The sequence below is a fragment of the Pipistrellus hanaki genome (genome assembly GCF_964339955.1).
Source record: "Pipistrellus hanaki genome assembly, chromosome: 6".
NCBI lineage: Eukaryota > Metazoa > Chordata > Mammalia > Chiroptera > Vespertilionidae > Pipistrellus > Pipistrellus hanaki.
In genome coordinates, this window is record NC_140508.1 from 19,754,788 (window position 1) to 19,782,211 (window position 27,424).

The 27,424-nt window shown below is 45.8% G+C and overlaps 1 protein-coding gene across 1 annotated transcript; it reads left to right on the forward strand.

The window, feature by feature from the left end:
• Positions 1-486: 486 nt before the first annotated feature.
• On the forward strand, positions 487-27,085 carry OVOL2 (ovo like zinc finger 2). The gene is made up of 4 exons (XM_084887661.1): positions 487-644; positions 1,325-1,566; positions 14,138-14,327; positions 26,205-27,085. Exons 1-4 carry the CDS (start codon positions 545-547, stop codon positions 26,516-26,518), a joined length of 846 nt encoding a protein of 281 aa, XP_084743787.1. The 5' UTR covers positions 487-544; the 3' UTR covers positions 26,519-27,085.
• Positions 27,086-27,424: the final 339 nt, after the last annotated feature.

The following is a 27,424-nucleotide window of genomic DNA, read 5'->3' on the forward strand; positions in this document are numbered from 1 at the left end:
CGGACCTTAGGTTTAACCTCAAAGTTTGCCCCGAGGTGCCTGGGATGGGGAATGGTTGGGGGTTGATTTAAAAAAAAAAAAAAAAAAAAAAAAAGTTCTCCCCGTTTTAAAAAAGGGGAGGGGGGAGAATCAGACGTTAAATTCTTTTGCAAACATTCATGCCTAAGGAAGGGCTGGAACAGGCAGCCCCGGCCGCCGCCGGAACCGGTCGGACAGGTAAGCGAGCTTGTTGACACCGTTATGTTGCAGGGCGCATGCTCACTCCCAAGTTTCCTGGTGCCTTTTCTATTCCACCTTATGAAACTTTACCGCGGCGTGGTCTCATCCCGCGATTGAAGGCATAGGTGTCGCCGGGCCGAGGGCCTGGGAGCCTCCAGGAGCGCCGGGGGGAGGCCGGGGCCGGCCGCGGCGGGGGGTGGGGGGAGAGGGTCGGCTAAGGCGGGAAGGTGGGCTCTGGCCGCCGGCAGCCGCGACCCAGACAGACATCGCTGCGGGTCCCTAGCGGGGAGCCGCCGGGACCAGGGGGCCGGGAGGGGGCCTCGCCATGCCCAAAGTCTTCCTGGTAAAGCGGAGGAGCTCGGGGGTCTCAGTCCGCAGCTGGGATGAGCTCCCGGACGAGGAGAGGGCGGACACCTACATCCCAGGTGAGCACGGCTCCGGGGGGCCAAGGCCTGGCGCGGGGCTCTTCTTGGGGTGAGGGTTGGGGTTAGCGGGCTCCCTCTGCTCATCGGCTGGGGGTGGGGGATTCCCCACCCCCTGCTTCTTCCAGGGGAAGAGGAGGAAGTCTCAGAGGTGCGGGAAGACAAGAGGGAGAGGCTGGGAAACCCTGGGCATCGTGCTCCCCTTCCCCCTAGTGGGCGCCTCTAATTGCCCGGCGGCGGCGGGACCGTTGGCTGCGGCGGGGGCCGAGGTGGTCCAAGCAGGGGGTGGGGTTGAACGCCGGTAGGGGCTACTACCCCCAACTCCACGCCTTCGTGGGTTGCACGAGGATCGGTGATCCCCTCTGGGGCTGGGAATGCAGATATCAGAGCCCTCCACCCCCATCCCAGGTTGAGGGAACTTGGCGCGCGGGGTCCCGCACTTCCTCGTGGCCCGGGGACCCGGACTGAGCAGCGGCCCCCAGGACGCCGACCTCTCTCAGGAGGCCGAGCCGTTGGGGGTGAGGGGGGGGGGGGAAGAGAAGGGGGCTCGCGAGCGCACCCCGTCGGCGTTGCCCACTTGGCGAGGTGCCCAGGTCCGGGGCGGGGCGGCACTGGCGGCACCGCCCGCAGGTCAAACTACCGAGGGCGCCCGGGCCTGACGCCGTGTGTCTGTGTGTCTATAGGCGCGGCCCCTCCCTTCCCGGCGGGTCTGGGCCGCCTGCTCTGCGATCCCCCCGAGGACTGCCGCAGCGACGGCGGCAGCAGCAGCGGCGGCGGCAGCAGCTGCGCGGGGGAGCCCGGGGGCACGGAGAGCAACTCGTCCGCGCGCACCCCCGAGCGCGAAACCCCGGAGCCGGGCGATGCCGAGGACCCCGGCGGACACCTGGCGGCGGAGCAGCGCCCGGTCGCCAGATCGAAAATCAAGGTACGGAGCCGAGTCTGCCGGGGCCGCCACCTCCACCACGCCCTGGCGTCCGGCTCCCGGGGCCAGCGCCCCTCCCTGCCGCGCCGGTCCGCGCGCCGGGCTCGGGTGCCTCCGGCGCGTCCGCCGCGCGGGCCCTGCACCTGCCCCTGGGCCGCGGCCAGGGCGCGTCCTCCGATCGGCTGGGGCGAGCCACCCGCCCGCGCCGCTGCGCCCCCAAGGCCGGCTCCCTGCGCGGGCACAGCCCGCCGGCGGCCCAGGGAACTACCTGGAAGGCTCAGGTTCAGCTTCTTTCCTCCCATTCAGTGCGCTGGGGCCAGAGAATAGTCAGGTCGCCAGGGTTCCAGGGGTGCAGAGGAGGGACCTAGGCACCCCCCAGCCAGCCTCTGGGGCGCAGTTCCTAGCGCTCTGTGAATTCTACATGTCACTCTTTCTTTAGTTTTGGAGACAGCGGTGGCAGCTTGGTCCACAGTGGGCCTCTCATCATCTCAGCGATTTCCATTGCTAATTATAGAGTGCCCGTTAGACATCAGGTCTGCTGGGCCCTTTACATGTGTCTCGTTTCAAATTTTCTTGAATTAAAATGATGGACAAAGGAGGTCAACTGTAAATTGCCTCAGGCCGCGTCCTCGGTGGGTTGGAGTGTTTGTTCCCCTTTATCTTCGCTCTTCAAACCCCCCTCCCACCTCGTCTTCTAGAATGGTAGGCTACATCTTATCCGGATGCTCTTCTGCGCTTACACGATTGCCTGCTCAAAGGTATCCGCTACCCCCTAGGTTAAGGAATCCCAATCCACTGACTCACAGCCACCTGGAGTCAGGGAGTGGTGTTTTAGGCATCACATGAACCTAGTCTCTAGCCAGACGGGCCAGAAGGTGACCCTTAGCAGACTCCAGGTCCTCGCTGAAGGTGATAATTCTTGGGCGTTCCCGCAGTCCCGCTGCCCAGGAGGGGATAGGGAGGATCGGGAGGAGGAGGCCTAGAGTTTGCTATGGATTAGGAAAGTTTAAGTTACTTTTCCTGGGAGAGGCGGGCTCTCCCCTATGCATATTCCTGCCTGGCTCCTGGGGCTTGGCTGGGGGGTGGGGAGCTGGGGAAAAGAAGATCCCCTTAGCGTTTGCTGTGGATTAACAAAGTCTCCGTTATTTCTCCTGGAAGAGATCACCCCTCCCCTATGCATATTTCTGATGCATAGCCCAGAGGGCTTGGCTGGAGATGGTCTGGAGGTGCATTTGGTTGTGAATTGAGGCTAGTGGCTTGTGCTGAAATCTTGAAGAAAGACATCTTTTTAAAGATGCTGCCAACTAGGGCCTGCTGCTTAGTGTTAAAGGTTTTGCTGAGATTCAAAGTTAGCTAGTCTGAGGCTTTTGTGGGCTAGATGGGGTTAAGTGGGAGGGCTCAGTTTGCCTGAGGCTGGTAGCTCTGCCCTCCAGGAAATTCTACTGTGTCCCACTTGCATATTTATCGCCTGGGAGGGAGGACAATTGCAACGTTGTTTTGGAATGGATTGCCGACAGTCTGCCCCTGGATGCCCAGATTACTCTTGAGAAAAAGTGGCAGAGGAAAACTATCCAGTCCCGTTACCAACATTTTAGGAGATCTTTCTTAGCTTCCTCAAGCAAACGGCACTATCTGGCTTAAGGGTATGAATAAACCCAATTTGTTTTCCATGATCACTGCCTATGTGCAGCCCCAGGGATGGGGGTGGGGCAGAGAGTTTGCCCCTCAACTGTTAACATAATTTCCAGAGGAGTGTTAGTTTACCGAGGACAGTCTGGTTCCTTCTCCCTCTCGGCTTTCACCCACAGATAGCAGACATCTTATCAGCTTTAAGATGCTTTGAACCTCCAGAATTATTAGTGGTGATATTGGCCATTTTCAGTTGACTGGTTAAATTCAGCGCATTGTATAACTCTAGGGTTCTATGCAAAGCAAGCTAAACTCTCTAAGAATTGGTTTTCTAACTAGAAGTGAAAAGTCTCTCAAGGATGAGACTCTTGTGGTAATGGCCATAGTTTCAATGACTTGAAGACATTTGGCTGTTGGCTATTAGGACCAGAGGAAGGGCAAGTGAGATCTGCGGAGAAAAGTAACATCCCATCCAGTAGTATGGAGTGCCTGCTGTGCATGCCCCAGGCGTCAGGATAAAAATGCTCCCACCCTAGAGTTCCTGAATCGATTGACAGAAATGATTAAGCTTCTAGGTTCTGGCTTTTGTTACTTCCTAGCTGTGTGACCTTAGGCAAATTGCCAGTCCCTCTGGGCCTTAGTTTTCTTGCTTTTACACTGGGGATAATAAGGGTTCTTAGAGAGTTGTGGATAAGTGAGTTAAGAGTGGAAGATGTAGGTGCACACTAACTCTAGCTAAAATTAGTTGGGTTGGTGGGGAGACTCAAATATTAATTATTAACTACCACAGGAATGTGAATGCTAATCCAGAAGCACAAGCAAAGATATGATAAATCCTGAGCAGGGGAAGGTTTCTTGTGTGGATTTGAGGCCTATGGAGAAGGAGAGGTATGGGCTCAGCCCAAAAGTTCTTGCCCTCTTGAATAAGGCAAGAACTCAGCTATGTTGGCTACAGGATGGGAAACTATTGGGGTCAGAAAAAGTTGAAGGTGAGGCTAAATCAAGAAATGTGGAAATTCCCTTGGGGTTGTGGGTGGGGCTCTGGAAGTTTTTTTCTGGGAGGTTTTTGAGAAGGAAAGCCTCAGTTGGATCTATATCATCAGCTGTGGTTGGGGATATGTGACCTGTTTGAGTCTCAGTTCCCTGATGTGCAAAATGGAGAAATAATAGAATCATCCTCTTAGAAGTGTTGCATAGATTAAATGAGATAATGAGTGCAAAATGTGTAGCACGTTTTGTGCCTGTATGAACTGCCCAATAGGAAGTTAGCTGACAGTGGATGGTAGCTATTTTGTTACCTGCAGTAAGAACAAGGGATTTGCTAACCTGATTGTGCTGATCAGTGGATCTGGACAGGACTCGTAAATGCCATTTAAGTGGTTTTATTTCCCAGCCTAGCTGTCTTTCAACTATGTGCCTTTGGGTAGGTTATGAAACTATTTCTTTACTATTGTGGATTCTGTAACTTATAGAACAGATTTGGGGTGGGGAGATTGGGTACCTCTGGGAAAGTATTCATGCCAGAGGTTTAAGTCCCTTTAAGTCCCTTTTGTAAAGCTGGATCCATTTTCAGATCTTTAGCTGTGGGAGATACCCCCTTCCCCCAACTCCAGTCACACTGTCCCCCCAAGGCTTATCAGAAACAAATAACGCAGAAGTTAAATCAGTTAGTTGACTGATGTTATTCATTCCTGACTCAGAGTGGCTGGTGGGACCCATGTGAAGTATATAGACTAGAAGTGAATGTCTTCTTACTCCATCCCATTCTTTTCTCTCTTCCTTTGGTTTCTCCCAAGGATTCTTCAAAGGGATTGAGTTTAGAATCCCTTCAAAAGTACTCTTGGCCTTTTACCTGGCTCTGTAGCCTGCGTCCTCCAGTAGTCATGGATGTGTGAATGTGTGTCTTTTTCTTGTCCCATCATTTTTTATTAGGGAAGTTTTCAAAGGTGGAATACTTGTCACCTGGTCCTAACAACAATAAACACAAGGCTACTACTGTCATCCTTCCTCCATCCACCCCCAACATTATTTTGAGACAAATCTACAGCCCTCATAAATAATTTAAAATATGTCTCTAATAGATAAAGACCAAAATACATGATTATACTCATATTAACAAAGGTGGTCATATTGCTAATTGTCTCATAACTTCATTTTTTTTTCAGTTTACTGAATCAGGTCCACATAATGTCCACACATTGTAATTCATTGGTGTGTCTTTTACTTTATGTATTTTTCCTCTTTTTTTAGTTAATTGTTGAAGAGATGGGAGATGGCTAATTTATTTTGTAGAGTCCAGCAATCTGGGTTTTTGCTCCTTTCTCCCATATGTTTTCATTTGGATTTGCAGCTATGCTGTCCAAAATGGTAGCAGTGACCACATATAACTACTTACATTTAAATTAAATAAAGTGAAGTAAAACTAAAAATTAAATTCCTTACTTGCACGACTTATATTTCAAGTGCTCAGTAGCGATGTGTGACTAGTGCCTACTGTATTGGACAGTGCAGATTAGAACATTCCTATCATCACAGAAAGTCGTATTGCATCAACACTGCTGTAGATGCTTGATCAAGTTTATTGTAGCTGAAATCTGTCACAGTAGGGGTGTCTATTCCTATCAAGAGCTACAGAATGTTTGGTTGCCTCTTTGTGATGTTAGCAGCCATTGATGCTCAAGGTCTAAATATTTTAGGTTATTAGGGTTTGTAGATCAGTAATATTCTAATCCTGTCCCTTCTTTATTAGCTGAAATTCTTCTATGGAGAGATACTTCCCCTGCTTCCGAGTGAGACAATTCACTCAGGAAAGGCAGAATAAAATCCCTTTTATTTACTAGTTTTCAAGATAATCAGTTGGTTCACCAGAATTCTTTAGTGATGGCCAATTAGTTTACTTTTAAGTATTGTTGTGAATTGTGCATTTAAGCACAGTAGTTTATAAAAACATCCATTTGATCTTTGGAAGGGACCATAAATGCTGTCCCTAATTGTCTTCTTTCTCCCAAGATAATTGGATGCCCCTCTCCCTGCCTCCATTGTAACTCACTGATCATCTCCTTGACTGCACATTTGGCTGACCAGACGCCTCTTGAACTGGACACACCAAAGGCAGGCTTGTATCTTCAGCATCCAGCACAGCAATGCCTGACTCATAGGAGGACAAAAGTCAACACAGAACAGAAATCCAGACAGGGAAAAAGGGGTCAATAGTCCCTAGATGTGATAGCATTTGGAGGAAAACAGGAAGCAAGAAGAAAAGGGAGATCTGGGAAAATGCTTAGAATGGATGCTCGAAAAAGTTTAATTTAAAGAGTGAAAAAAAAAAAAAAGAGTCATAAGAGAACAATATATATTAACTGCATCAGCTTTTAATATGAATATAAGTTTTTACTTATTTTTATTTCAGAGAGAAAGGGAGAGGGAGAGAGATATAGAAACATCAGTGATGAGAGATAATCATTGATTTGCTGCCTCCTGCACTGGGAATTGAACCCGTAACCGGGCATGTGCCCTGACCAGGAATCAAACTTCCTGGTTCATGGTTAAAAACAGAACCACTGAGCCACACTCGCTGGGTTGAAGTGTTTTTTGTTTTGTTTTTTAATATGGAATGCTTCATGAATTTGCGTGTCATCCTTGCTCAGGGGCCATGCTAATCTTCTCTGTATCGTTCCAATTTTAGTATATGTGCTGCCGAAGCAAGCACTGACATGGGTATTTATTGTTGGAAGGGACTGCATGGGTTTAGTTATAGAAAACAATCTACTGTAGCTTGCTTAAGCAGAGAATGGTTGACTATAGCGCATTAAATGAACTAAAGAAAGACCAGGCTGAGCTCCCAGGCTCTTCTCCGAGAGCCACACTGCAGAACTGGGCAACCTAGGGAGCTGCAGCTGCCGCCTCTATGGCTGCCTAATCATGCATCACAATGCTTCTGTTAATGCAGAGTGTAAAACAATTGCCATGCGCCTTCCTCTCTTCAGTTAACCTAGTAATTGGTGGAACCTAAGTTCCTGCTGGGGTATATCTAAAGATCATAGCTGCAAGGGAGTCTGGAAAATGCAGTTTCTAGCTTACTGGCCTCTGCAGTACAGGAAGGCTCACCAGAGGAGTAGGAATGGAGGCTGACTGTGTATACATAGGATCCACTACAGGGACCTTTAAAGCTTACATGGTCCAGTCTCCTCATTTTGTCTTTTTTTTTTTTTTTTTAATTTATTTATTTTAAAATATATTTTATTGATTTTTTACAGAGAGGAAGGGAGAGAGATAGAGAGCCAGAAACGTCGATGAGAGAGAAACATCGACCAGCTGCCTCTTGCACACCCCCCACCAGGGATGTGCCCGCAACCAAAGTACATGCCCTTGACCGGAATCGAACCCGGGACCCTTCAGTCCGCAGACCGACACTCTACCACTGAGCCAAACCGGTTTCGGCTGTTTTTATTTTTTTAACTGATTTCAGAGAGGAAGGAAGAGGGAGAGAAAGATAGAAACATCAATGATGAGAGAGAATCATTGATCAGCTGCCTCCTGCATGCCTCCTACTGGGGACGGAGACCACAACCCAGGCAAGTGCCCTTGACTGGAATTGAACCCAGGACCCCCACCAAGTCCACAAGCTGATGCTCTATCCACTGAGCCAAAGCACCTAAGGCAGTCTCCTCATTTTGAAGGGGAGAAAGATAAAGACCGGGCGGTTTTGATGAATTCCTCACAGCGGTTAATGACAAAGCCCAACCCAAGAATCCTTATTCTTTCAATGTTATTGTATTGCATTCTGGGAGGTCTTAAACACTTTAAAAATTTGAAGCTGTTTCTCACCATATGAGACAAACAACAGAGTCCTCTCCTCTTTCTCCCTTACAGTTCAACGGTAGACACTAGATTGGCAGACACACTACATTCAAAATCTCATTGTGGGTACCTAAAAGCCATATGGCCGTGGGCATTGTATAGCTCTTTGAGCCTCAGTTTTTTATGGATTATAAGGATATATTCCTTCATCGTCTGTGCATTTGAGAAGCTTCTCCACTGCCATATAGCAGAGTGGTGAAGCCTAAGGAAATGGTACTTAGGACCAGGAGGGAAATTTTTATCCCAAAGGAATTGGGGAAATACCGTTAGCATAGTTTGAGCACTCCAGCATAGCAAATGTGCCCATGGAAATCTTGTTCATGAGGCCACCATACAATAGCCTGGACTCACAGTACCCTCCCAAAGAAAATAGAACCATTAATTGAATGAACTTGTTTAATGGAAGCATCAGCAGAAAATAAAGGGTTTAAAGTTTTTTACTTTAGAATGTTGACAGGTAAGTGACCATAGCCAGCTTTGAAGTTGGTCAGAAGACCTACCTCCCTGATGCTGCTGAGGTTTTCAGCAGCACTGATACAATGATTGGTTTGTTTCTGCTGCAGAGGCCTGTGTTTTAGAAAAGCTAGAGGGGAACTTTGGGTGTTTTTTAAAATGAAAGCCGAGACCTTGCAGAAAACAGGACAGCGTGCAAGATAGTGCCAAGCTGAGAGATTGACGAATTGCTTGCTCTCTGTCTTCATTTTTCTCAACCTGAATTTATCTGCAGACTGATGTCATTTCCCACCCTCCATGGTAGCTTCCTCACTTTGTTAGTAAGCCTTTTGCAAAGTGTTAATTTTGGATTAAAGGTGAGACTATTAAGCTTTCAGAAAGTAGCATGGTATAAATACCACCCCTGGCAGGTCTGGAGCAGTACCCTGTAATTAAACACACTAATAATTTCTCTATCAAAACACATGAATACTACTATCAAAGGGATAAAGTCTGTGTGTAGATCCATGCTTGCTTGTTTCAGGTTCTATTATCAAGGAAGATGGAAGAAAATGTCATTTTTCAGAGCTTTTTGGATTTCAGTTTTAGATGAAGGACTGGGAACTTGTGGCTCACACTAAAGTTAATCCCCTTTTTCTTTAATCAGAGAAAGAAAAATTCAAAAGCCAAATAAGTAAACGAGGGGTTTTTACCAACTGATTTTTAAAAATATATATTTTTATTGATTTCAGAGAGGGAGAGAGAGAGAAAGAGATATCAATGATGAGAGAGAATCATTGATTGGCTGCCTCTTGCAGGCCCCACACTGGGGATTGAGCCCACAGCCCGGCTATGTGCCCTTGGCCAGAATCAAACCTGGGACTCTTCCGTCTGTAGGCCAACACTCTATCCACTGAGCCAAACCACCTAGGGCTTGACCAATTGATTTTTAGTTAGGATCACAGAATTTTGGAGCTGGTCTAACTATAAGAGTTAGGACTTATTAAGTAGTTTTTCTTATTTAATTCCTTAATACTCCTTAGAGGCAAATATCATTATCTTCATTTTACAGGTGATAAAATTTAAGCTTAGAGAGGTTGAGTAACTTGCCTACATCCCACAGTCTGTAAGTGGCGGAACAGGATCTGAACTTAGGAAGTTGGAAAAAAGATGTTTTTAGCTTCTTATTCTGCCATAGAGCTCATCCAATACCATTTTGTTATGTTTTCATGCTGGAAGTTGTGGCTCTGGGATATTACATGACATCACATAACTAGCCAGGCCTAGGTTTTTATTTGATCCTTAGCATTTCTGTCCCAATATTTCACTCTCATTTTGTAACTAAGATGACTAAAAGGGTAACTAGTTTGGGTCTACTTCTTGTAGAGTAGAGTAACAATGTAAAATCAGTTAACCCTATTTTGAAACTTTAGGAGGTAGAGTGTAAGGTCTAAACCTGTTGTAAACATAGCAAGAGTGGTGTAGTGAGCAGACATGTGCCCAGGGAGGGTCTGGTCCCTCTGGCTCACAGGATGTCATTCCAGAGATAGATGTGTCTCTTCTTCTTATGCAGCCCATCTTGGGAGTCAGAAATGTGGCAGATCTGATGTTCCGGAGAGGATGTGATACGTTTGTTACTATTCCACTTAGTTTATTGCTGCTTCCCAAATAACCACAAATTTAGCACCTTAACATAATTCGTCATTATGTCTTCTAGTTCTGTGGAATGACTCATCTCTGCTGGGCTGGTCTTCCCTGGGGCTTCTTTTGCTACTGCAATCAGATGACAGGTGGGGCAGGACTCTTCTGAGCCTTTTGACTGGACATCCAGGAGGGGTCACCCACATGGCTGACAATTGATGCTTTCCTTTTTCAGGCTGCTTTGATGAAATGCTTTTTTTTTTTTTTTTTTTTTTTTTTTTTTTAACAAGTTTCTATTGACAGGTAGTTTCCAGTCCATTGCTATTACACACCACATTTCAAGGCAGAAACTATGAAATTCACTCTGGGGTAAATTTCACATGTAAAAAATTTATCCTACAACCATCTCTTTCTGTCTGAGAAGTGAACTAGTCTGGAAGAAGCTGGCTTCATCATCAGCCATGATCTTTTACTATTTAATTAACCTTACATCTTGTTTCAACAAAACTGTCTCTTAAAGCTTCAGGTATAACTTAATGTGTGGTGGCCGGATCGGTCATAGATGTCTATAGATAGCAAGTACCCCTTCATGAATTGGTGGTTGCACCTTACGGGAATTCCCTAAGTGAGTCACTTGTGCTGACTCATACTGTGAAATGGGGATGTATATGAAGGTGGAGAAATTAAAAAATTGCCTTTGCTGAAGCATACTTGGAGAACTTCTATTTTTGCTCCAAGAAAACTAAAGGAAAGTTTCCCCTGGAAATGAGGTGTCCTCAGTCTTCATCCCCTCTCCCCATTCTCATTTTCTCCCCTGTGTTAAGTTTTCTGTGTCTTGGTCAGATGATCCATTGGCCTTCCACTCCCTTAAATTGTCACTAATCTCCCTTCCCTCTGCCCTTTAAGATCTTATTCTTTTCAAACAAAATAATACCAGTGATTTGAGATTTTTTTCATCCTGGACTACATTAGAAGGTATCTATATTACATGCTGAGCATTTTAAAAGTAGGAATTTACCAACGTGATGAAAGTAAGCAAGAGGTCAGGTTGAAAATGTAGTTGTCCAGTCCTCAGGCACATTCTATAGGACTTTCAAAAGACAGGTCTAGCTTTCTACATGTGTTTAATTAGAATTACCAGGTTCAATTATCTTTGTTCTATTCTATTATCCCTTCACTACCTCGCAAATGACTTTTATCCTGAGTAGCCGTGGCCTTGAGAAGCTCAAAGTACTCAGTTTGCCAAGACGTGGGCCACATGTAGTCTTTTCACATCTCTTCAAGGGAGGCAAGACCAGAATGGGGACTGCCTGACAAGGAGGAGACCATGACCTGTCCTGGTGATTGGCATATGAAAGCCTTGGGCACAGCTGGGTCTCCTTCAGGCTGGGTGCCAGGTCCTACCCCTTCAGGGAACACATGGCAGAAGTGGGGCATGAGGAAGTTGGAGGCCTATGATGGCTATCCATCTGAGCCATCAAACTCAACCCAGTAGCTGTCCTCCTTTATCTTCCAATGTCCAACCCCTTCACCCTGTTTCAGAGAACAGAGTTAAGGTCACGTCCCTGCAAGGTAGAGCCCCAAGGGGGACCCTGCCATTCTCTGCTACCACAGCTCTCTTCATTATCTGCTTTCCTGGGGCTCCAGCTAGGAGTGTGGAAACCACTCACAGTCCGTTTCCCATTGTCCTCTCCTGGAATATTTTTTGCCATGCCTCCTCTCTTTCTGCTCATCTTTAGCTGGCTGAGGAGCTCACTGCCTCTAAAGGCACCTTCCCTCTTGCCCCATGGCAGCGGTCGGTGCTCCTCCGAGATGCGCATTGCACCGGGGCTTTCCAGATGTCAGTGGCCTAATGACCAACCCGCTCCCCGACTAGACTGGCAGCTTCTTGGGGACAGGTGGTCCAGGTGACTATACTCCCTCAGCTCTGAGCACAAGACCAGTTACAGGTCAGGCAGTAGTCGGTCAGCTGAGACAAATTAAGCTCTGAGCAGATGAAAAAGAACTAGTGCAGAGGAGGCTAACTGGAAAACCCAGTTCTGGAGTCTTGGGCCTCCTTCAGGTCTCTTTGTATCTCTTTGTATCTTGCCACCTGTGAACCCACTGCCCATCGGCACTTTCTGAATGTGCACTGACCTGGGCCTGGGCTTGGGGAGTGGGGGTGGGAGGCAGGAATGTGCACAAGTACTTGCTGACTCAAGGCACTTTGTTGAGGACACTGGATGAGCTCTGAGGAAACATTTGTGGGTAATGGAACCCTCTGGCATGAGATGGAATAAAGTACTGGATGGCATAAGGGCCAATGTTCCAGCCTCACTTCTCATGCAGAGCTGGTGAGAAATGCAGTGTGTAGACCCCATCAGACCTCCTGAATCAGATCCTGCATTTTAGTAAGACACCCAGGGATTTGTGTGCACTCTGGGTTTGAGAGGCACTGGTCTTGTGAGTCAGAGAACAGTGTAGGCAAGGGCTGTAGTCGTTAGAGAAGCAACATCAGAGAAGGAACAGTTGAGCTGGGTCTCAGCGGAGGGTAACACCCAGGGTGGATGAAAGGAGGAGGGATTTGGGGCTAGGAAGATTTCGAGCCAGGAAAGATCCAACTTTTCTTGCTAATGATATTGGTCTGAAAATACACTGTTGAAGGCTCTTTTATGAGTAGAATTTTGGCAGAACAGTTGGATCATTCCTCTAAAGAATTTTATTTGGTAACTAGGAAACCTTTGATGAATATCTTAGATCTGGTGGTTTTCACCACCGAAGAATGATCCAGGTGGACTCCCATAATAGACTCAGTTTTCTTTCTTAGAGATGGCAAACATACTTGAGAGAATGCTGGAGTGGAAGCCCAGAGTCTAAAACTTAGTTGTGAGTTTGCTGGTAATGAAGCTGTGGGCTCCCAACCAAGTCACTTCCCAAAATTATCATTCTATTTGTTCATGATTTTGTGCATCAGGAACTGGGCCATGGCTTAGCTAGGTAGTTCTATTCCAGGCAGCATTGGTTGAGGTCACTCACTCATCTGGTGGCAGCCATGGATGGGCTAGAAGGCCCAGTGAGGCTTTTTGTTCATACCTGGTACTTCTGTGCTCTTCCACATGGCCTTCCACTCTCCACATGTCTGCGTGGGCTTCCTTGCAGCGTGGTGGGCTTAGATTTCTAATGTGGCAGCTGACTTTCCTAGAGGGAGGATATAGATTATAGAAGCTGCATGGTTTCTTAATACCTGGAACTGACACATTATTTCTGCATCCAGTTGGTCCAAGGAGAGTCTCCATCTCTTGATGGATGCAGCAGTATGTAGGAACAGGGAGGAAGGAAATGACTGACTGTCTTTAGGGACTTCCTACCACAGGTTCTATGTTTTCAGGACTTAGATTCCTCCTTTTTTTCTGCTCTTCATCCTCATCACTGGCTTTCCCCTTGTGGTCCAAGGAAGGAGAAAATGAGAGAGTAACATCCTCCCCACTTAGGGAGAGTATATTTCACCGGCCAGGTAGTCATAGAGCCATGACTTGGTGGGGGATGCAGATGTTTAGCTGAGGACAATGTCCTGCTAGAAATCGGAGGTCTGGCCGAAACCAGTTTGGCTCAGTGGATAGGGCGTCGGCCTGTGGACTGAAAGGTCCTGGGTTCGATTCCTGTCAAGGGCATGTACCTTGGTTGCAGGCACATCCCCAGTAGGGGTCGTGCAAGAGGCAGCTGATCAATAATTCTCTCTCATCGATGTTTCTAACTCTCTATCCCTCTCTCTTCCTCTCTGTAAAAAAATCAATAAAACATATTTTAAAAAAATAAAAAATAAAAAAAAAATTGGAGGGCTGTTCTCAGGAAGAAGGGAAGAATGAATGTTGGGAGGAACTGCCAGTTGTTCTATCTTCCCCAAAGCCAAAACCTGCTTGGGGTTTTTAGGAGGCAGAAGCCCCAGCCAGGCCAAGCCTAGAGACTTAGGGAGGTGGGCTCCCATAGTAAGCTTGCGAGACTGCGGTCCTCACGGCCTCTCTCTCTGTCCCAGTTCACCACAGGCACATGCAGCGACCCGGCAGTTCACAGCTGTGACCTGTGTGGCAAGAGCTTCCGCCTACAGCGTATGCTCAACCGGCACCTCAAGTGCCACAACCAGGTGAAGAGGCACCTGTGCACCTTCTGCGGCAAGGGCTTCAATGACACCTTTGACCTAAAGAGGCACGTCCGCACACATACAGGTGAGGAAGGGTCGTGCGCTTGATTTTAGTTTTGTTTTTCTGCCCAGGAGTTCCTCCTGCTTTCTTCCCACCAGAGAACCAGGTTGGCAGATGGGACAATGTTGTATTTCTGAAAAGACCACAGGATGGGGCATTCGGGTCCAGCCCATCTGGGTTTACCTCCAGGCTGTGCCAACTTCCAGCTGTGTCATCTTGGGCCAGGCAAGCCTCCTCTCTTAGCCTGTTTTCGCCCACTGTAAGATGGGGATAATGATACAAGTTTTAGCATAACTCAAGACAGATCAGTGGCTGGAGACGTTCTGAGAATTATGATCCCTGACACAATGCTGTGAGATATAGTTTGGTCCCTCAGTCTGGCCTGAATGCAGGGATGTGGTTCCTGTGGTCCCACTGGTGCTATTTTATGCCCCTTTCCTGGGAAGTGAGCCTGTCTCCAAATAGCATCTTGTTCCTCCCAAGAACTCAAAAAGAGAAGAAAATGCTCGCTCACTTAGAGCTGACTGAGCCCCCTACCTGAGGCCGGCAGGCAAGCACCTTCCTCCTCTTGGGCCTTCCTCAGTTTCCCTTCTCATGAAGTGGGAGTCTAGGTCCTCCCCAGCTCATTACACAGAGAATCCTGGGAGTGCTCACAGGCCTCTCTCTAAGCTCTTCTGATTGGTGACAGCCTCCTTTACTTTATGTTAGAAACATCTGGCCTCCAAGCTTCTCCTTTGGGTCCATGGTCCACACCTTGGCCAGAGTGTTCCCTTGAGGAGAATTCTGAGGATGTTCCTTCCCTGCCAAAAATGTCTCCAACTCTGGGCAGGAGGAAATCCAAAGTCCAGATCTTGAGGGGCTTCATGTAAAGCCCCTCAGAATCTGGGACCCATCTTCAGATCCCCATCCTATCTCAGCCCATCCCAATTCCATCCCATCCCAGCCTATTCAACCTCATCCTGTTTACTACCCACTCTCCCTACAGCCTCACAGAATCCACTGTATATAGTGTCCCTGATCCCTGAAGCCCTTTCAGAGTTTAGGGTTTCCCCTGGCATTTTAGTGGGAATGGGAAAACGTCCACTCCTCCTCCAGGTGGAGTTTCCAGTCCCTCAGCACCCCATAGGACCTTCTCAGATCCCCTAATTCAGATTTCTTGTAGGGCCCTTATGCTTCTGAGTTCTTAGAGTGCTGGCCATAAGCCTCCTCCCTGGCCTAGGGAGAGTGTCCTCCACCTTAGCGGGGGATCTGATAAACTAAAAGGTTTTTGTTTTGTTTTTTCCTTTTTAAGAACTTTTTCTGAAGGGATTTTTTTTTTTTTTTTTTTTAGTGTAACATACATCCAAAAGAGTGCACAAATCATAAGTGTATAATTTAGCAAATTTAAGAATCTGTACAAAGTGAACAGACCCATTTACTAGTACCCAGACCAAGAGACGGTATTTCCAGAACCTGGAAGTTCCTGCCCCCTCTTTCTTGCCCCCTTCAAATCATTACCTCCTAAGCCCAGGGGGTGCAGGAGGAGGTCCAGGTTGCAGCTCCAGAGCACATGCTTGCGCATAATGGGGGCCCACTGCTCTTCTCCAGCTGCCCTTTCAATCTCCATCAACAAACAACAACAACAATAAATCAATCACTATCTCCTTTCTCTCAAGAGGTGACTTCCAATAGCATAGATTGCTGTTGCCTGGTTTTAAACATGATAGAAATGGAATCCTATCGTGTCTGAGAACAAGGCTTCTTTTTGCGTCCCTAGCACCAATGAGCACCACACTCTGTGTGGCTAGGCTGGTACCTTAGGTTGAAGTGGAGAGAATGCTTAGGGAGTATCAGGGTGGAGGAGGGTCCCAAGGCTATCAGTGAACCTATCAAGTAACTGCAAATCTAGGCTCATAGACAACTGACCCAAGAGCTGGAGAAACGGGAGAGCTCAGGCAGTCGTTTGTCATTGGTTGTCCCGGAGAGTTTCTCAGCTTTTCATCTGTCTGAGATGTCCTTGAGAAAATGGCCTATTTCTCCTCCTGGTAGGCTCTGTGGTCACTTCCTTGATCCTGTCCTTTAAGACAAAGGGAGCATTGCTGGCTGTCCGGTACTTTCACTTGGAGTAAATAGCTGATGGAGCTGTTTACTCATCAGTGCCATCAAGGGAGAATTAACCAGGAAATATTAGGGACTGACTGCTTCTCAGGCAAGAGATTACAAATTGAGTCACTGGTGTAGTAGTTAAGAACTCATATCTGAGTTAGCTGACTATGCAAGCAGTTTATTTGGGAGGTGGTCCCAGGAGACACAGTGAAGAGAAAACAGCCAATAAAAGTGACTACATGAGCAGGTTACTATTGTGGGCCACTGGTGCTCAACCCCATTGGGGTGCCCTGAAGAAATATATAGAATACACCCCAGAATTGCTCTAGGGGGTGAGGAAGCTAGGTATTGGCCTATCAACTCTCATCCCTCCTTGCTTGGGGGACCAGCCTCCTGGATTCTACAGGAAAGCCTCACACAGGTAGGCAAAGGATATACAAGAATATTTGTAATGTTAATTTCATTTTGAAATGGTAGTATCTGAATATATTAGGTTAGATAAAAATATGTCAATCATTAAAATTAATTTGACTTTTTTAAACTTATTTTAATGGGCTACTAGACATTTTAAAATTACAAAGTGGCTTGCATTCTAATTTAGAAAATTAGAAAATTAGAAATTTAGAAAATCTACAGATTTTTTTATTTCTTTTAATCATAATTTTGACTCTTAAAGTGGTAAACAGATAAAATTGTGAGAATGTCTTCAACTTGTTTTCCCTGCCCTGGTTTATTTTCGGATGGAGATGTACCTTCAAGTGATAATGGACCAGAAAGAGGAACCAGGAGCTTACTGACCAGTTAGCTGGGGCTGCTACTGTGCCTGGAGCTGGAGGAACAGGCTTGCCTCCTGGTGTGAGAGACCTGTCCCGCTGTCTCTTGAGCTCTGTGCAAAAACAGATAATCAGTAAAAAGAGCAAAAATGTGGGATTTTCAGATTTATTTATTTATTTAGTTCATTGAACAACTTTCCTGTTTCCAAAAGATATCACCAGAATTCTGTGAATTCCATCTTGCCTTTGATTGAGACGTGAATGTTGGATTTTTGCTGTTGGCTATTAAGTGAATGTTGGATTTAGACCAGAAGCAAAGATATGAACACTGTTCACACAAATACAGCAGACAGTTGAGTGAAGGGTATGCTTGCTCATAGTGTGATTAGCCAGGCCACGACTGATGAAAAGACTTCTCGAGGATCTCAGGACCCTCTGAGATTGTGGCGACAATATTGATGAGGTGGGTGAAGACCGTGGGATAGAGACTCAGGATTAATCTCACCCCATCCCCACCTCCTCCTGTGCCCTGCACCTACTGAGGGGACAGGGCATTTAAGGAAAGACTCAAAACCCAAGGAAACATCTTGGAAAAGATTTCAGGGAAACCAGAGCCTGAAAATGTCTTACCTTAATATTTAAGCAGATGAAAGAAAAGATTAAGATTGTCTTTTTGGATGAAACTTCTCCAAGAGGAGAGTAAATCAGAAGAGTGTGAGATGGAGAGCTGGGATGCTAGCTAGCCAAATGACATCTGATTCAAGATTGGGAGAGAGAGAAACTACAGCAGAAAAAACTCCATCACAGTTTGTGAAAGTATTTCAGGAAACAAATAGCTATTTTAAATCCATATTGTCTTAGGTTGGGTTCCCTAGAAGCAGATCCTAGGATGGCAATTCGTATAAAATCGTTTGTTGAGGGAGAGTGCCCAGAAGAAACCTGTAAGGGAGGAGGGAGAGGGACAGGGTAGAGGATAGAGCTGAGCAGGACTGTGCCCTCAGCTAGCGTCCAGCCTACCCCTGATCCCACTGGGGTTCCGGAGTGTGGATGGCACCATGCCTTGTCCTGCCTACAGGCAAGCGGGGGACATTTCATGCCACGTTGGCCAGGCATTGGCTGAGGGCTGCCTCTTCCTGGGCAGTGAGGTCAATTACTCAGTGTCCATTCCTTGGAGAAGGAGGCAGCCAGGCACTGTTAGCTCATCACACATGACAGCTGCGGGAGGACGATGCTCTCGCTCTGAATGTGGGTCTGGACTGGGGACCAACAGCATCCAGTACACATGAGAGAGGGACTTGCTCTATTGAGTTGACAGGATTGCTGAGGCTATCGTGGGAAATTATGGCTGTTGATCCACCTTAGGTCAAGATGGTGTGGGGGCGGGGGAGGCATGAGCTTTACAAAAACCAACGTAAATCCAGTTAACAGCCAATGGAAAACATAGCGGGCCTGTTTACAGAGAATACATGTTTGGATTTGTTTAAGTTGAATTAGCTGGGATGCATTCTAAGAATGCATTGAGGGGATGGTTTGCTTTTTTTTTTTTTTTTTTTTTTGGTGGGGGGGGAGAATTTGAGTAGAAAATAACACTACCAACACTTGATTGTGCCAGACTCGGCACTCTGTCTGCAGCCACACTACTCACAGTGTCCGTAGTCCTTGTCCCAGCAGTTCCGGCAGCACTGGGAGCAGGTTAGAACCGCACAATCACATTTATTGAGGGCCACGTGTCAGGCATGGTCTGGGCATTGTTTACGGCTATGACCAGATGTGCCAGGCTCGTCAGACAAGTACAGTTTTATAGAAAGTGCTTTATTTTCCTCCTTTGTAAAACGAATACTTATTCTGTAAAAAAAAAAACACACACACACAAAAAAACCCCAAAACTTTAGCCAATACAAAAGCTGTAGAGAAGAAAGTGTAAGCCACTATACACAGTTGAAAAGGGCACACACACCTGTGGGATCCCAGCTTAGTCTCTGGGGAGCAGGGTGCCGGGGACATCACCCATGTTGGTTATAATTTAAACTCTGTCATAGAGGAGTCCAAGGTGCCTGCCGTTCCTGGGGAAGCTTCTGAGTTCCACCGAGAGGAGTGGAGGATTCAGATTTGAGGTCAGGGAAGCAGGGAGGGGGCACTGACCAAAGGGAAGTGTTTGTCCCGCCTCCTGGGATACCTTCCACCTTATCTTCCATCTCCACATTGAGAGGGACAGAAGGCAAACAAATCCCATTTTGATTGAAGAAGAGGAAACAATGGTGTCTTTCTTTGGAGCCTAAAGGGGAGGATTGACTGGATTGGGAAAAATGCAGATTGGGAGAAATTTGGAGTGGGGCAGATGGAGGAAAGAGAATAAAGTATCCTCCACCTCTCTCGAGTTGAATGGTCTTGTGGGATTGTCTCCTGTGCTCGTTAAACTGTCCTCTATTGTATTTGGACTTTTTGGCTTAAAAAGTAATATGAACGGGAAATTAATGACAGGGGGAAAAAGTAAGCCTCCTTCCTCATGCTCATGTTCCACTCCACTTAATTAAAAAAAAATTTTCCCCAGCCCTGGCCAGTATGGCCCAGTTGGTTGGAACATAATTTTGTGCACCAGAAAATCATGGGTTCTATTCCCAGTTAGGGAACATGCCTAGGCTGCAGTTTCAATCCCTTGTTGGGGTGATCCAATTATTTTATCTCTCACATAGGTCTCTCTCTCTCTCCATCTCTCTCTCTCTCTCTCTCTCTCTCTCTCTCTCTCTCTCTCTCTTCCTTGCTCCCTCTCTAAGATTTTTTTTTTTTAATTTTAAAAATTTCCCCCAGAAATTTATTTTTTTTTTAAAGTTTAAATTGATTTCAGAGAGGAAGGGAGAGGGAGAGGGGGATAGAAATATCAGTGAAGAGAGAGAATCATTGATCTGCTGCCTCCTGCAAGTCCCACACTGGGGATCAAGCCCACAACCTGGGCATGTGCCCTGACCGGGATCGAACCTGTGTCCTTCCGGTTTATAGGTCGATGCACAACCACTGAGCCACGCTGGCAGGGCAGAAGTTTTAAGTACTTTGTTGTTTTTTAATGTATTGTATATCTTGGAGATTGTTTCACATCTGCACCTCACTCTTTCATAATTGTCAGAGCATTTCTTAAATATGAAATTATAACACATTTTCAAATATGGAGGCACCATCATTTTTCCTTGCCCCAATTAATAATAGTTATTTCCAATTTCAGCATTTTTCTTTTCTTTTTAAAAAAATTCAGGCAGTACTGCCATGAATATTCTTGTATATCCTTTGCCTACCTCTGTGAGTCTTTCTGTAGATAAAGTTCCTGTCGTAGGCCAAAGGGTAGTTATTACGATTTTTTTATGGACATTGCCACGTTACCTTCTGAGGAGGCTGCCCTGCATATCCACTCCCACAAGGAGGCCAGTAAAAAGTTATTCACTGAAGTTCATGTTTGCATAAAGTTCAATAAAGCAGCACTTAGCTACAATAAGGAAAAGCAAGCAGAAAGCGCCAATAACAAAGAATTTTCTTGGGCGACTTGAAGCTTGATTTAGGAAGTAGGAATAGCAAAGCTGAAAAGGAGAAACCGTTTTTGATAACTCAGCACAGAATATTAGACTAGGTAACATAGGCCCAGGGCACAACATTCAAAAGAACAGACAGTGAAGGAAGTCTCTTCCCTTCTCTCTACCTAATGACCATCATTTAAAAAAATTCTTTTTGTTGTTTTTACTGTGAAATAAGTAATCCATCCAAAAGTGCATACAAATACAAAAAGCATAGATATAATTACCATTTAAAGGCAAATACCAAATACATCCCCACTTATGAAATGCACATATCTGTGTTATGTTGAGCTGGATTGTAAGCTTTTGCAGCATGTGCCGGGCCTTTGCATGAGGTGTCTCAGTGAATCCTCAGAGCTGCCTTACAAGGGGTATGAATATTATCCCTGTTTTACAGGTCAGAAAACTAAGGTAGAGGGAGGGTGTTCAGCATTGTGACCATGGTCTCCATGAAAGAAGAGCAGACATGTGATGCCTGGGTTTTCAGTGGCCTTGGGCTCTGTTACTGTGTCAGTAGGTTAATGGTGTCTGGAGCAGGGATGGTGTTTTATTTATTTATTTTTTTAAAATATATTTTATTGATTTTACACAGGAGGAATTGAGAGGGACACAGAGTTAGAAACATCGATGAGAGAGAATCATCGACCAGCTGCCTTTTGCACACCCCCTACTGGGGATGTTCCCGCAACCAAGGTACATGCCCTTGACCGGAATCGAACCCGGGACCTTTCAGTCCGCAGGCCGACACTCTATCCACTGAGCCAAACCGGTCCTGGCAAGGGATGGTGTTTTAGTATCCCACCACAGACATGGACAGGATTGGCCTTTGCTTGTGAGCTGTAAGGTGGATGAGGCCGTGGCATCAGCCCCCCTTATCCAGGGCTTCTGTCTGGCCACCTTTATCTCCCACTGTTGAACTCATGGGGGGAATGAGGGACTTCAGGAGGGAGGGGCTTGTTCCAGCTCCAGAAAGGGTCACCAGGAGGCTGCTGTGTGGCGGTGTCTGCCTGCACCAACGAGTGAGGTTGGAGTGCGTTATTTACAGAGAAGGGAGCGAAGGAGGGGCAGGTTCATAAAGTCAGATTGCTGTAACTGGAGTTTTCAGGGCCTACTGTTTCCTTTCCACGTCTGTGTCTGTGAGGCGCCTGTCGTCCCAGCCAGGCTCATTCCCGCCCGTTCCTGGAAAAACACACACAATGTGTGCTGCAGTCACCCGGTTTGAGACAGGGCTACAAAATCTTCTAGCCTTTGCTGTGCAGGCCTCCCAGGCTGCCCTGACCAGGAATCGAACCGGTAACCTTTCAGTGCACGGGACAATGCTCGGGCTAGGGCCACTTTTTATCCATTCGTACATCAATGGGCACAGGTTGCTTCTGTATTTTGGATAGTAAATAATGCTGAATGAATATAGGGGTGCATATTGCCTCCTTTGTCAGAGATTTATTGACCATATAGGGGTGAGTTTATTTCTGGGCTCTCTAATCTATTTCATTGATCTATGTATCTGTTTGTTGTTGTTTTTAAGTACAATAGCAATGTCTTTTAAAAAATATGTTTCTATGACTTTAGAGAGAGAAGAAGAGAGAGGGATAGAGAGATAGAAACATCCATTGGCTGCCTCCTGCATGCCCCCTACTGGAGATGGCGCCTGAAGCCCAGGCATATGCCCTAACCGGGAATCGAACCAGTGAACTCTTTTGGTCCATGGTTCGACACTACCACTGAGCCACATTGGCCGGATGATGTTTTGATTACTGTAGCTTTGTAGTATCAGATAGTTGATACCTCCAACTTTGTTCTCAAGATTGGTGTGGCTATTCAGGGTCTTTTGTGCTTCCATATAAATTTTAGGATTCTTAATTCTAGTTTTGTGAAAAATGCCATCAGTATTTTGATAAGGATTGAATTGAATCAAAGATTGTTTTGAGTATTCTGAGTATGGAAACTTTTTCCTTTTTTGAATTTTTTTGGATAGTTTGAGAAAGATAGGTGTTAATTCTTTGAATGTTTGGTAAAATTCAGCTGTGAAGCCACCTTTGTCCAGGATTTTTGTTTGTTGGGAGTTTTTTTATTACTGATTTGATTATGTTCGTAGTAACTAGTCAATTCAGATTTTCTGTTTTTTTATTCAATCTTAGAAGATTGTATGTTTTAAGGAATCTATTCATTCCAGATTGTCCAATTTGTTGGCATATAACTATTCGGAATATTTTCTTATAATCCCTTATATTTCTGTAGTGTCAGTTGTCATTTCTTCAATTCTGACTTTAGACTCTATTTCACTTATTTTTGCTTTGATCTTTATTATTTCCTTCCTTCTTCTCACTTTGGGCTTTGTTGTCTTTTTTCTAGTTCCTTTAGGTAAGGTTAGATTGTTTATTTGAGGTTTTTCTTGTTTCTTGATGTAGGCTGGATTTGCTATGAATTTCCCTGTTAGGACTGCTTTCCTGTGTCCCTTAGATTTTGGGTTGTTGTATTTTAATTTAATACATCTATTTTTAATATTGTTTCAACAACTCAAACATTATGGGGGAAAATAACTTAAAAAATATAAAACTGGATGAGTTCATTCATGTGGAATATAAAACAAACAAAGATCAAACTAACAAAACAGCCCTAGCTGGTTTGGCTCAGTGGATAGAATGTCAGCTTGTGGATTGAAGGATCCCAGGTTTGATTCAGGTCAAGGGCACATGCCTGGGCTGCGGACTTGATCCCCAGTGAGGAGCATACAGGAAACAGCCAATCAATGATTCTCTCTCATCATTGATGTTTCTCTCTCTCTCTACTTCCCTCTTCCTCTCTGAAATCAATAAAAAGATATCTTTTTTTAAAAAACTAACAAAACAAACTCATAGATAGAAGAGAATGGTAGTTACCAGAGAAAAAGGATGAGGGATAGAGCGAAGTGGGTAAATGGATCAAACACATGGTACAAAAAAAACAAAAAGAGGAAAGGAAACTAGACTTTTGATGGTGGGCACAAAATAGAATACATAGATATTCAATTTATAATCTTGTACACCTGGAAGTTATAGAATGTTATTAACCAATGTTCCTTAACACATTTAATTAAAAAAAAAAAAGTAGTATATATAGTGTGAATGTGTGTGTGTGTGTGTGTGTGTGTGTGTGTGTGTTAATAGATATATACACACATACAGCATAAGGTGCATGGTTTCCCTATAACCTCAAGTTCCAGTGTGGCTGCACATGGCACTATTGGATCCTGTCCTTATTTAAAATTTTGATAACTTCTCATCCTATATTTTTTCTATGTGTTTTGATTTTTAAATATTTACTTGATAGATGAGTTTTGGGGGTACCATTCAATTTTATGCCTGAGACGAGTAGGATTCCTCCCGGCAGTGACCCTCCTGACCTCTGGGCTCTGGGATGGTCTGACTGTGGTGGCAGCCCCCCTCTCTGCTCCATGTACCCCAAACACGATATTCGCCCTCTCCGGGCTTCATGCTTTCGTGACACTGTGCTTCCTTTACAGCCAGGATCCCCAACTTTAGAGCCTCAGTTAGAACTTTGCTTAAGTCTTTTGATCTGATATTCGACCTCCCATGGTCGAGTTGAGTACTGATGGCGGAAATAGGAGAGACGGTGCTTTGATAAGACTGAGCTACACGGTATATTTGGCACATGTGAGCTCTCCATTTGGAAGGCAAGCTCCACCAATATTAATCCAATTCTAAAGCCCCCAGCAGGAGATGTGGTTTGGAAATGCTTTCATAACTATAGCAACTGCCTAAAGAGCCTTGGCCTTGCCTCCAGCCCATGCCCTTTATGGGCATACCCATCCTTGCAGCAACTGCTCACACCTGCACCCTGTTCTTGTGTTGCTGGAGCCCACTCTACCCATGTGATGCAGGCCAGAAGTCCCAGTGAGGGAAGGTCAGAGCCACCCAAGGGCAGCCCTCCACAGTGCTATTGGAGCTGGTAGGTAAAGACCTAGCTCCCAGCCAAAACAGGTTTGGCTCAGTGGATAGAGCGTCAGCCCTCCGACTGAAAGGTCCCGAGTTCGATTCCAGTCAAGGGCATGTGCATTGGTTGTGGGCACATCCCCGGTAGGGGGTGTGCAGGAGGCAGCTGGTAGATGTTTCTCTCTCATCGATGTTTCTGACTATCGCTCTCCCTTCCTCTCTATAAATAATCAATAAAGTATATTAAAAAAAAAAAAAAAAAAAAAGACCTAGCTCCCAGGGCACATGTGACTCAGAAGTGAGTGTTCTACAGTGTTGCCCAACTTGCCTAGCCAATGGGACACAGCAAGGGCTGGCTCGATGGCCACACCGTGTAGGGGTTTCTTCCTGTACCCCTCTCTCAATTCTTCGCTTCCCTACAGGTGCTTCCTGCGGTCCCACCCCAAGTAACTCGTACAGGAATCTTTGTCGCAGGGTATGTTTGCTGGAAAACTCTAAGATAAAAACAATGTTTATTTTGCCCACTCTAAAATCAAAACATTAAAATGGTGTACGGTAGGAAGAATAAAACTCCTCCTCCCCAAGGTGGTATGTGTTTGCTATATTTGCATCCATTTTGGTTACGTTTGCTCATGTGGATATTGTAAACTTTTGTGGGCAGTTTTGTCTCTTGCCCTAATCATTTTCCTCCTTTTGAATCATTGGTCATGATGACTCTGTTTCTCTCTACCCTCGCTCCCCATCCCCTACCAACCATTTTTCTACTCTGTTTCTTTAGGTTTAACGTTTCTACATATAAGTGATACCAATGCTGTGTTTGTCTTTCTCTGGCTTATTTCACTTAGCATCATGCCCTCAAGATCCATCCATGTTATAAAAAAATTTGACAAACGACTCCCTTTTTCCTTATGGCAGAATAATATTCTATTGTATAAATAGTTGATGGTTTTTTTTTTGTTTGTTTTTTTGTTTTATCTGTTTATTCATTAATGGACACTTAGGCTGTCTCCATATCTTGGCTATTGTGGTTAATGCTGCCATGAATGTGGGAGGGCAGATATCTCTCTCAGATGCTGCTTTCATTTCCTTTGGATGTATGTCCTAGAAGTGGGGTTGCTGGATCTTTTGATAGATCTATTTTTAATATTTCGAGAAACTTCCATACTGTTTTCCATAGTAGCTGCACCAATTTACAAGCCCACCAACAGTGCACAAGGGTTCCCTTTTCTCCACATTCTTGCCAACACTTCCTATCTCTTGTCTTTTTTATAAAAGCCACTGTAACAGGTATGAAGTAATATCTCACTGTGCTTCCATTGTGGCTGTGATGTGCATTTTCCTGATGATTGAGGATGTTGAGCAGCTTTTCATGTGCTGTTGGCCATTTGTATGTCTTCTTTGGAAAAATGTCTGTTCAATTCCTATGCCAGATTTTGAATCAGGTCATTTGCTGTTGGGATGTGCGCGATGATTTTTTTATGGCTTTTTCAGTTGGGTGGCTCTGGCTTGGCCATGACCAACCGGTGATGTGTCTGCCCCTTGCCCTTGCAGGCATTCGCCCCTACAAATGTGATGTCTGCAACAAAGCCTTCACCCAGCGCTGCTCCTTGGAGTCCCACCTGAAGAAAATCCACGGGGTGCAGCAGCAGTATGCCTACAAGCAACGCCGGGACAAGCTCTACGTCTGTGAGGATTGTGGCTACACAGGCCCCACCCAGGAGGACCTGTACCTGCACGTGAACAGTGCCCACCCGGGCAGCGCGTTTCTCAAAAAGACATCCAAAAAACTGGCAGCCCTTTTGCAAAGCAAGCTGACATCCACACTCCAGGGGAATGCCAACCTGAGCGAGGAGGAGGAGAAGTGAGGAGGAAGAGGAAGGGGGAGACGCCAACGCCAACACGTTTACACGGACTTTTTGTTTAGACTGTAGGGGTGTCGAACTCAATCAGAGAAGGGGCCAAAATCTAAAATCCAGCCTAAATCGCGGGCCGAATGGTTTACTGAACAGTCATAAACTGACAATGTCATAAACTGACAGCGGAGTGCAGTGATGACAGCGCGGTGCGGGCCACATTGCAAGGCCTGGCGGGCTGGATTTGGCCCGTGGGCCTTGTGTTTGACACATGTGGTTTAGAGGATCCCACTGGCTCTTTCTAATTACAAGTGTTCAGTTTATCTCTCTGTCCTTTTGGGGCCTCGGCAGGGGGATCTGCCCCAAGGCTGTCAGTTGTAATGATTGTGTCAGGTTTTCTATAACCCAGGCCCCGTTGAACACACTCACGTTCACGGAAGTTGATCGGTAGGTGGCTGTGGTCACCGTGCAGGACTTCTTGTGTGTGTTTTAGGAATTTCATACACAGAAGCAGATGTGTTCTTAGAGAGACCATCATATTATGGTGCCTTGAAATAAAAGTACTTCCATTTGAAATGCTACTTAAGTGAGAAAAATGAATATTATTATCCTGAAAGAGTTTACAGGAATCATTTGAATAAGTGAAATGAAATGTCCTCTGGAAACTTTCCTTATAATAACCAAACAGGAGAGCGTTGAGCTATGTAGCTCCTTGTTCCAGGCTTATTGTGTGGCATTCAACTTCGGGTTATTTGGGGGTTGATCATTTTGTGTCAGGGGGTGGGTTTGAAGAGGCAAATCTTAAGAGTACTGAACCGCTGACTCCCCCACTGATGGCCAGAGGTGCCTGGGGTCAAATCAGTAGGTAACTGACTTGCTTCACTTTTTGTGGCTGTGGGGTTACTGCAGAGATGCCGC

What these genes read in the sequence shown, in the direction of transcription:
- OVOL2 (XM_084887661.1), top strand. Translation starts at nt 545, where the DNA reads ATGCCCAAAGTCTTCCTGGTAAAGCGGAGGAGCTCGGGGGTCTCAGTC. An exon ending in TCGCCAGATCGAAAATCAAG is followed by an intron (nt 1,567 to 14,137) that starts GTACGGAGCCGA and finishes TCTCTGTCCCAG; the next exon opens with TTCACCACAGGCACATGCAG. An exon ending in GCACGTCCGCACACATACAG is followed by an intron (nt 14,328 to 26,204) that starts GTGAGGAAGGGT and finishes TTGCCCTTGCAG; the next exon opens with GCATTCGCCCCTACAAATGT.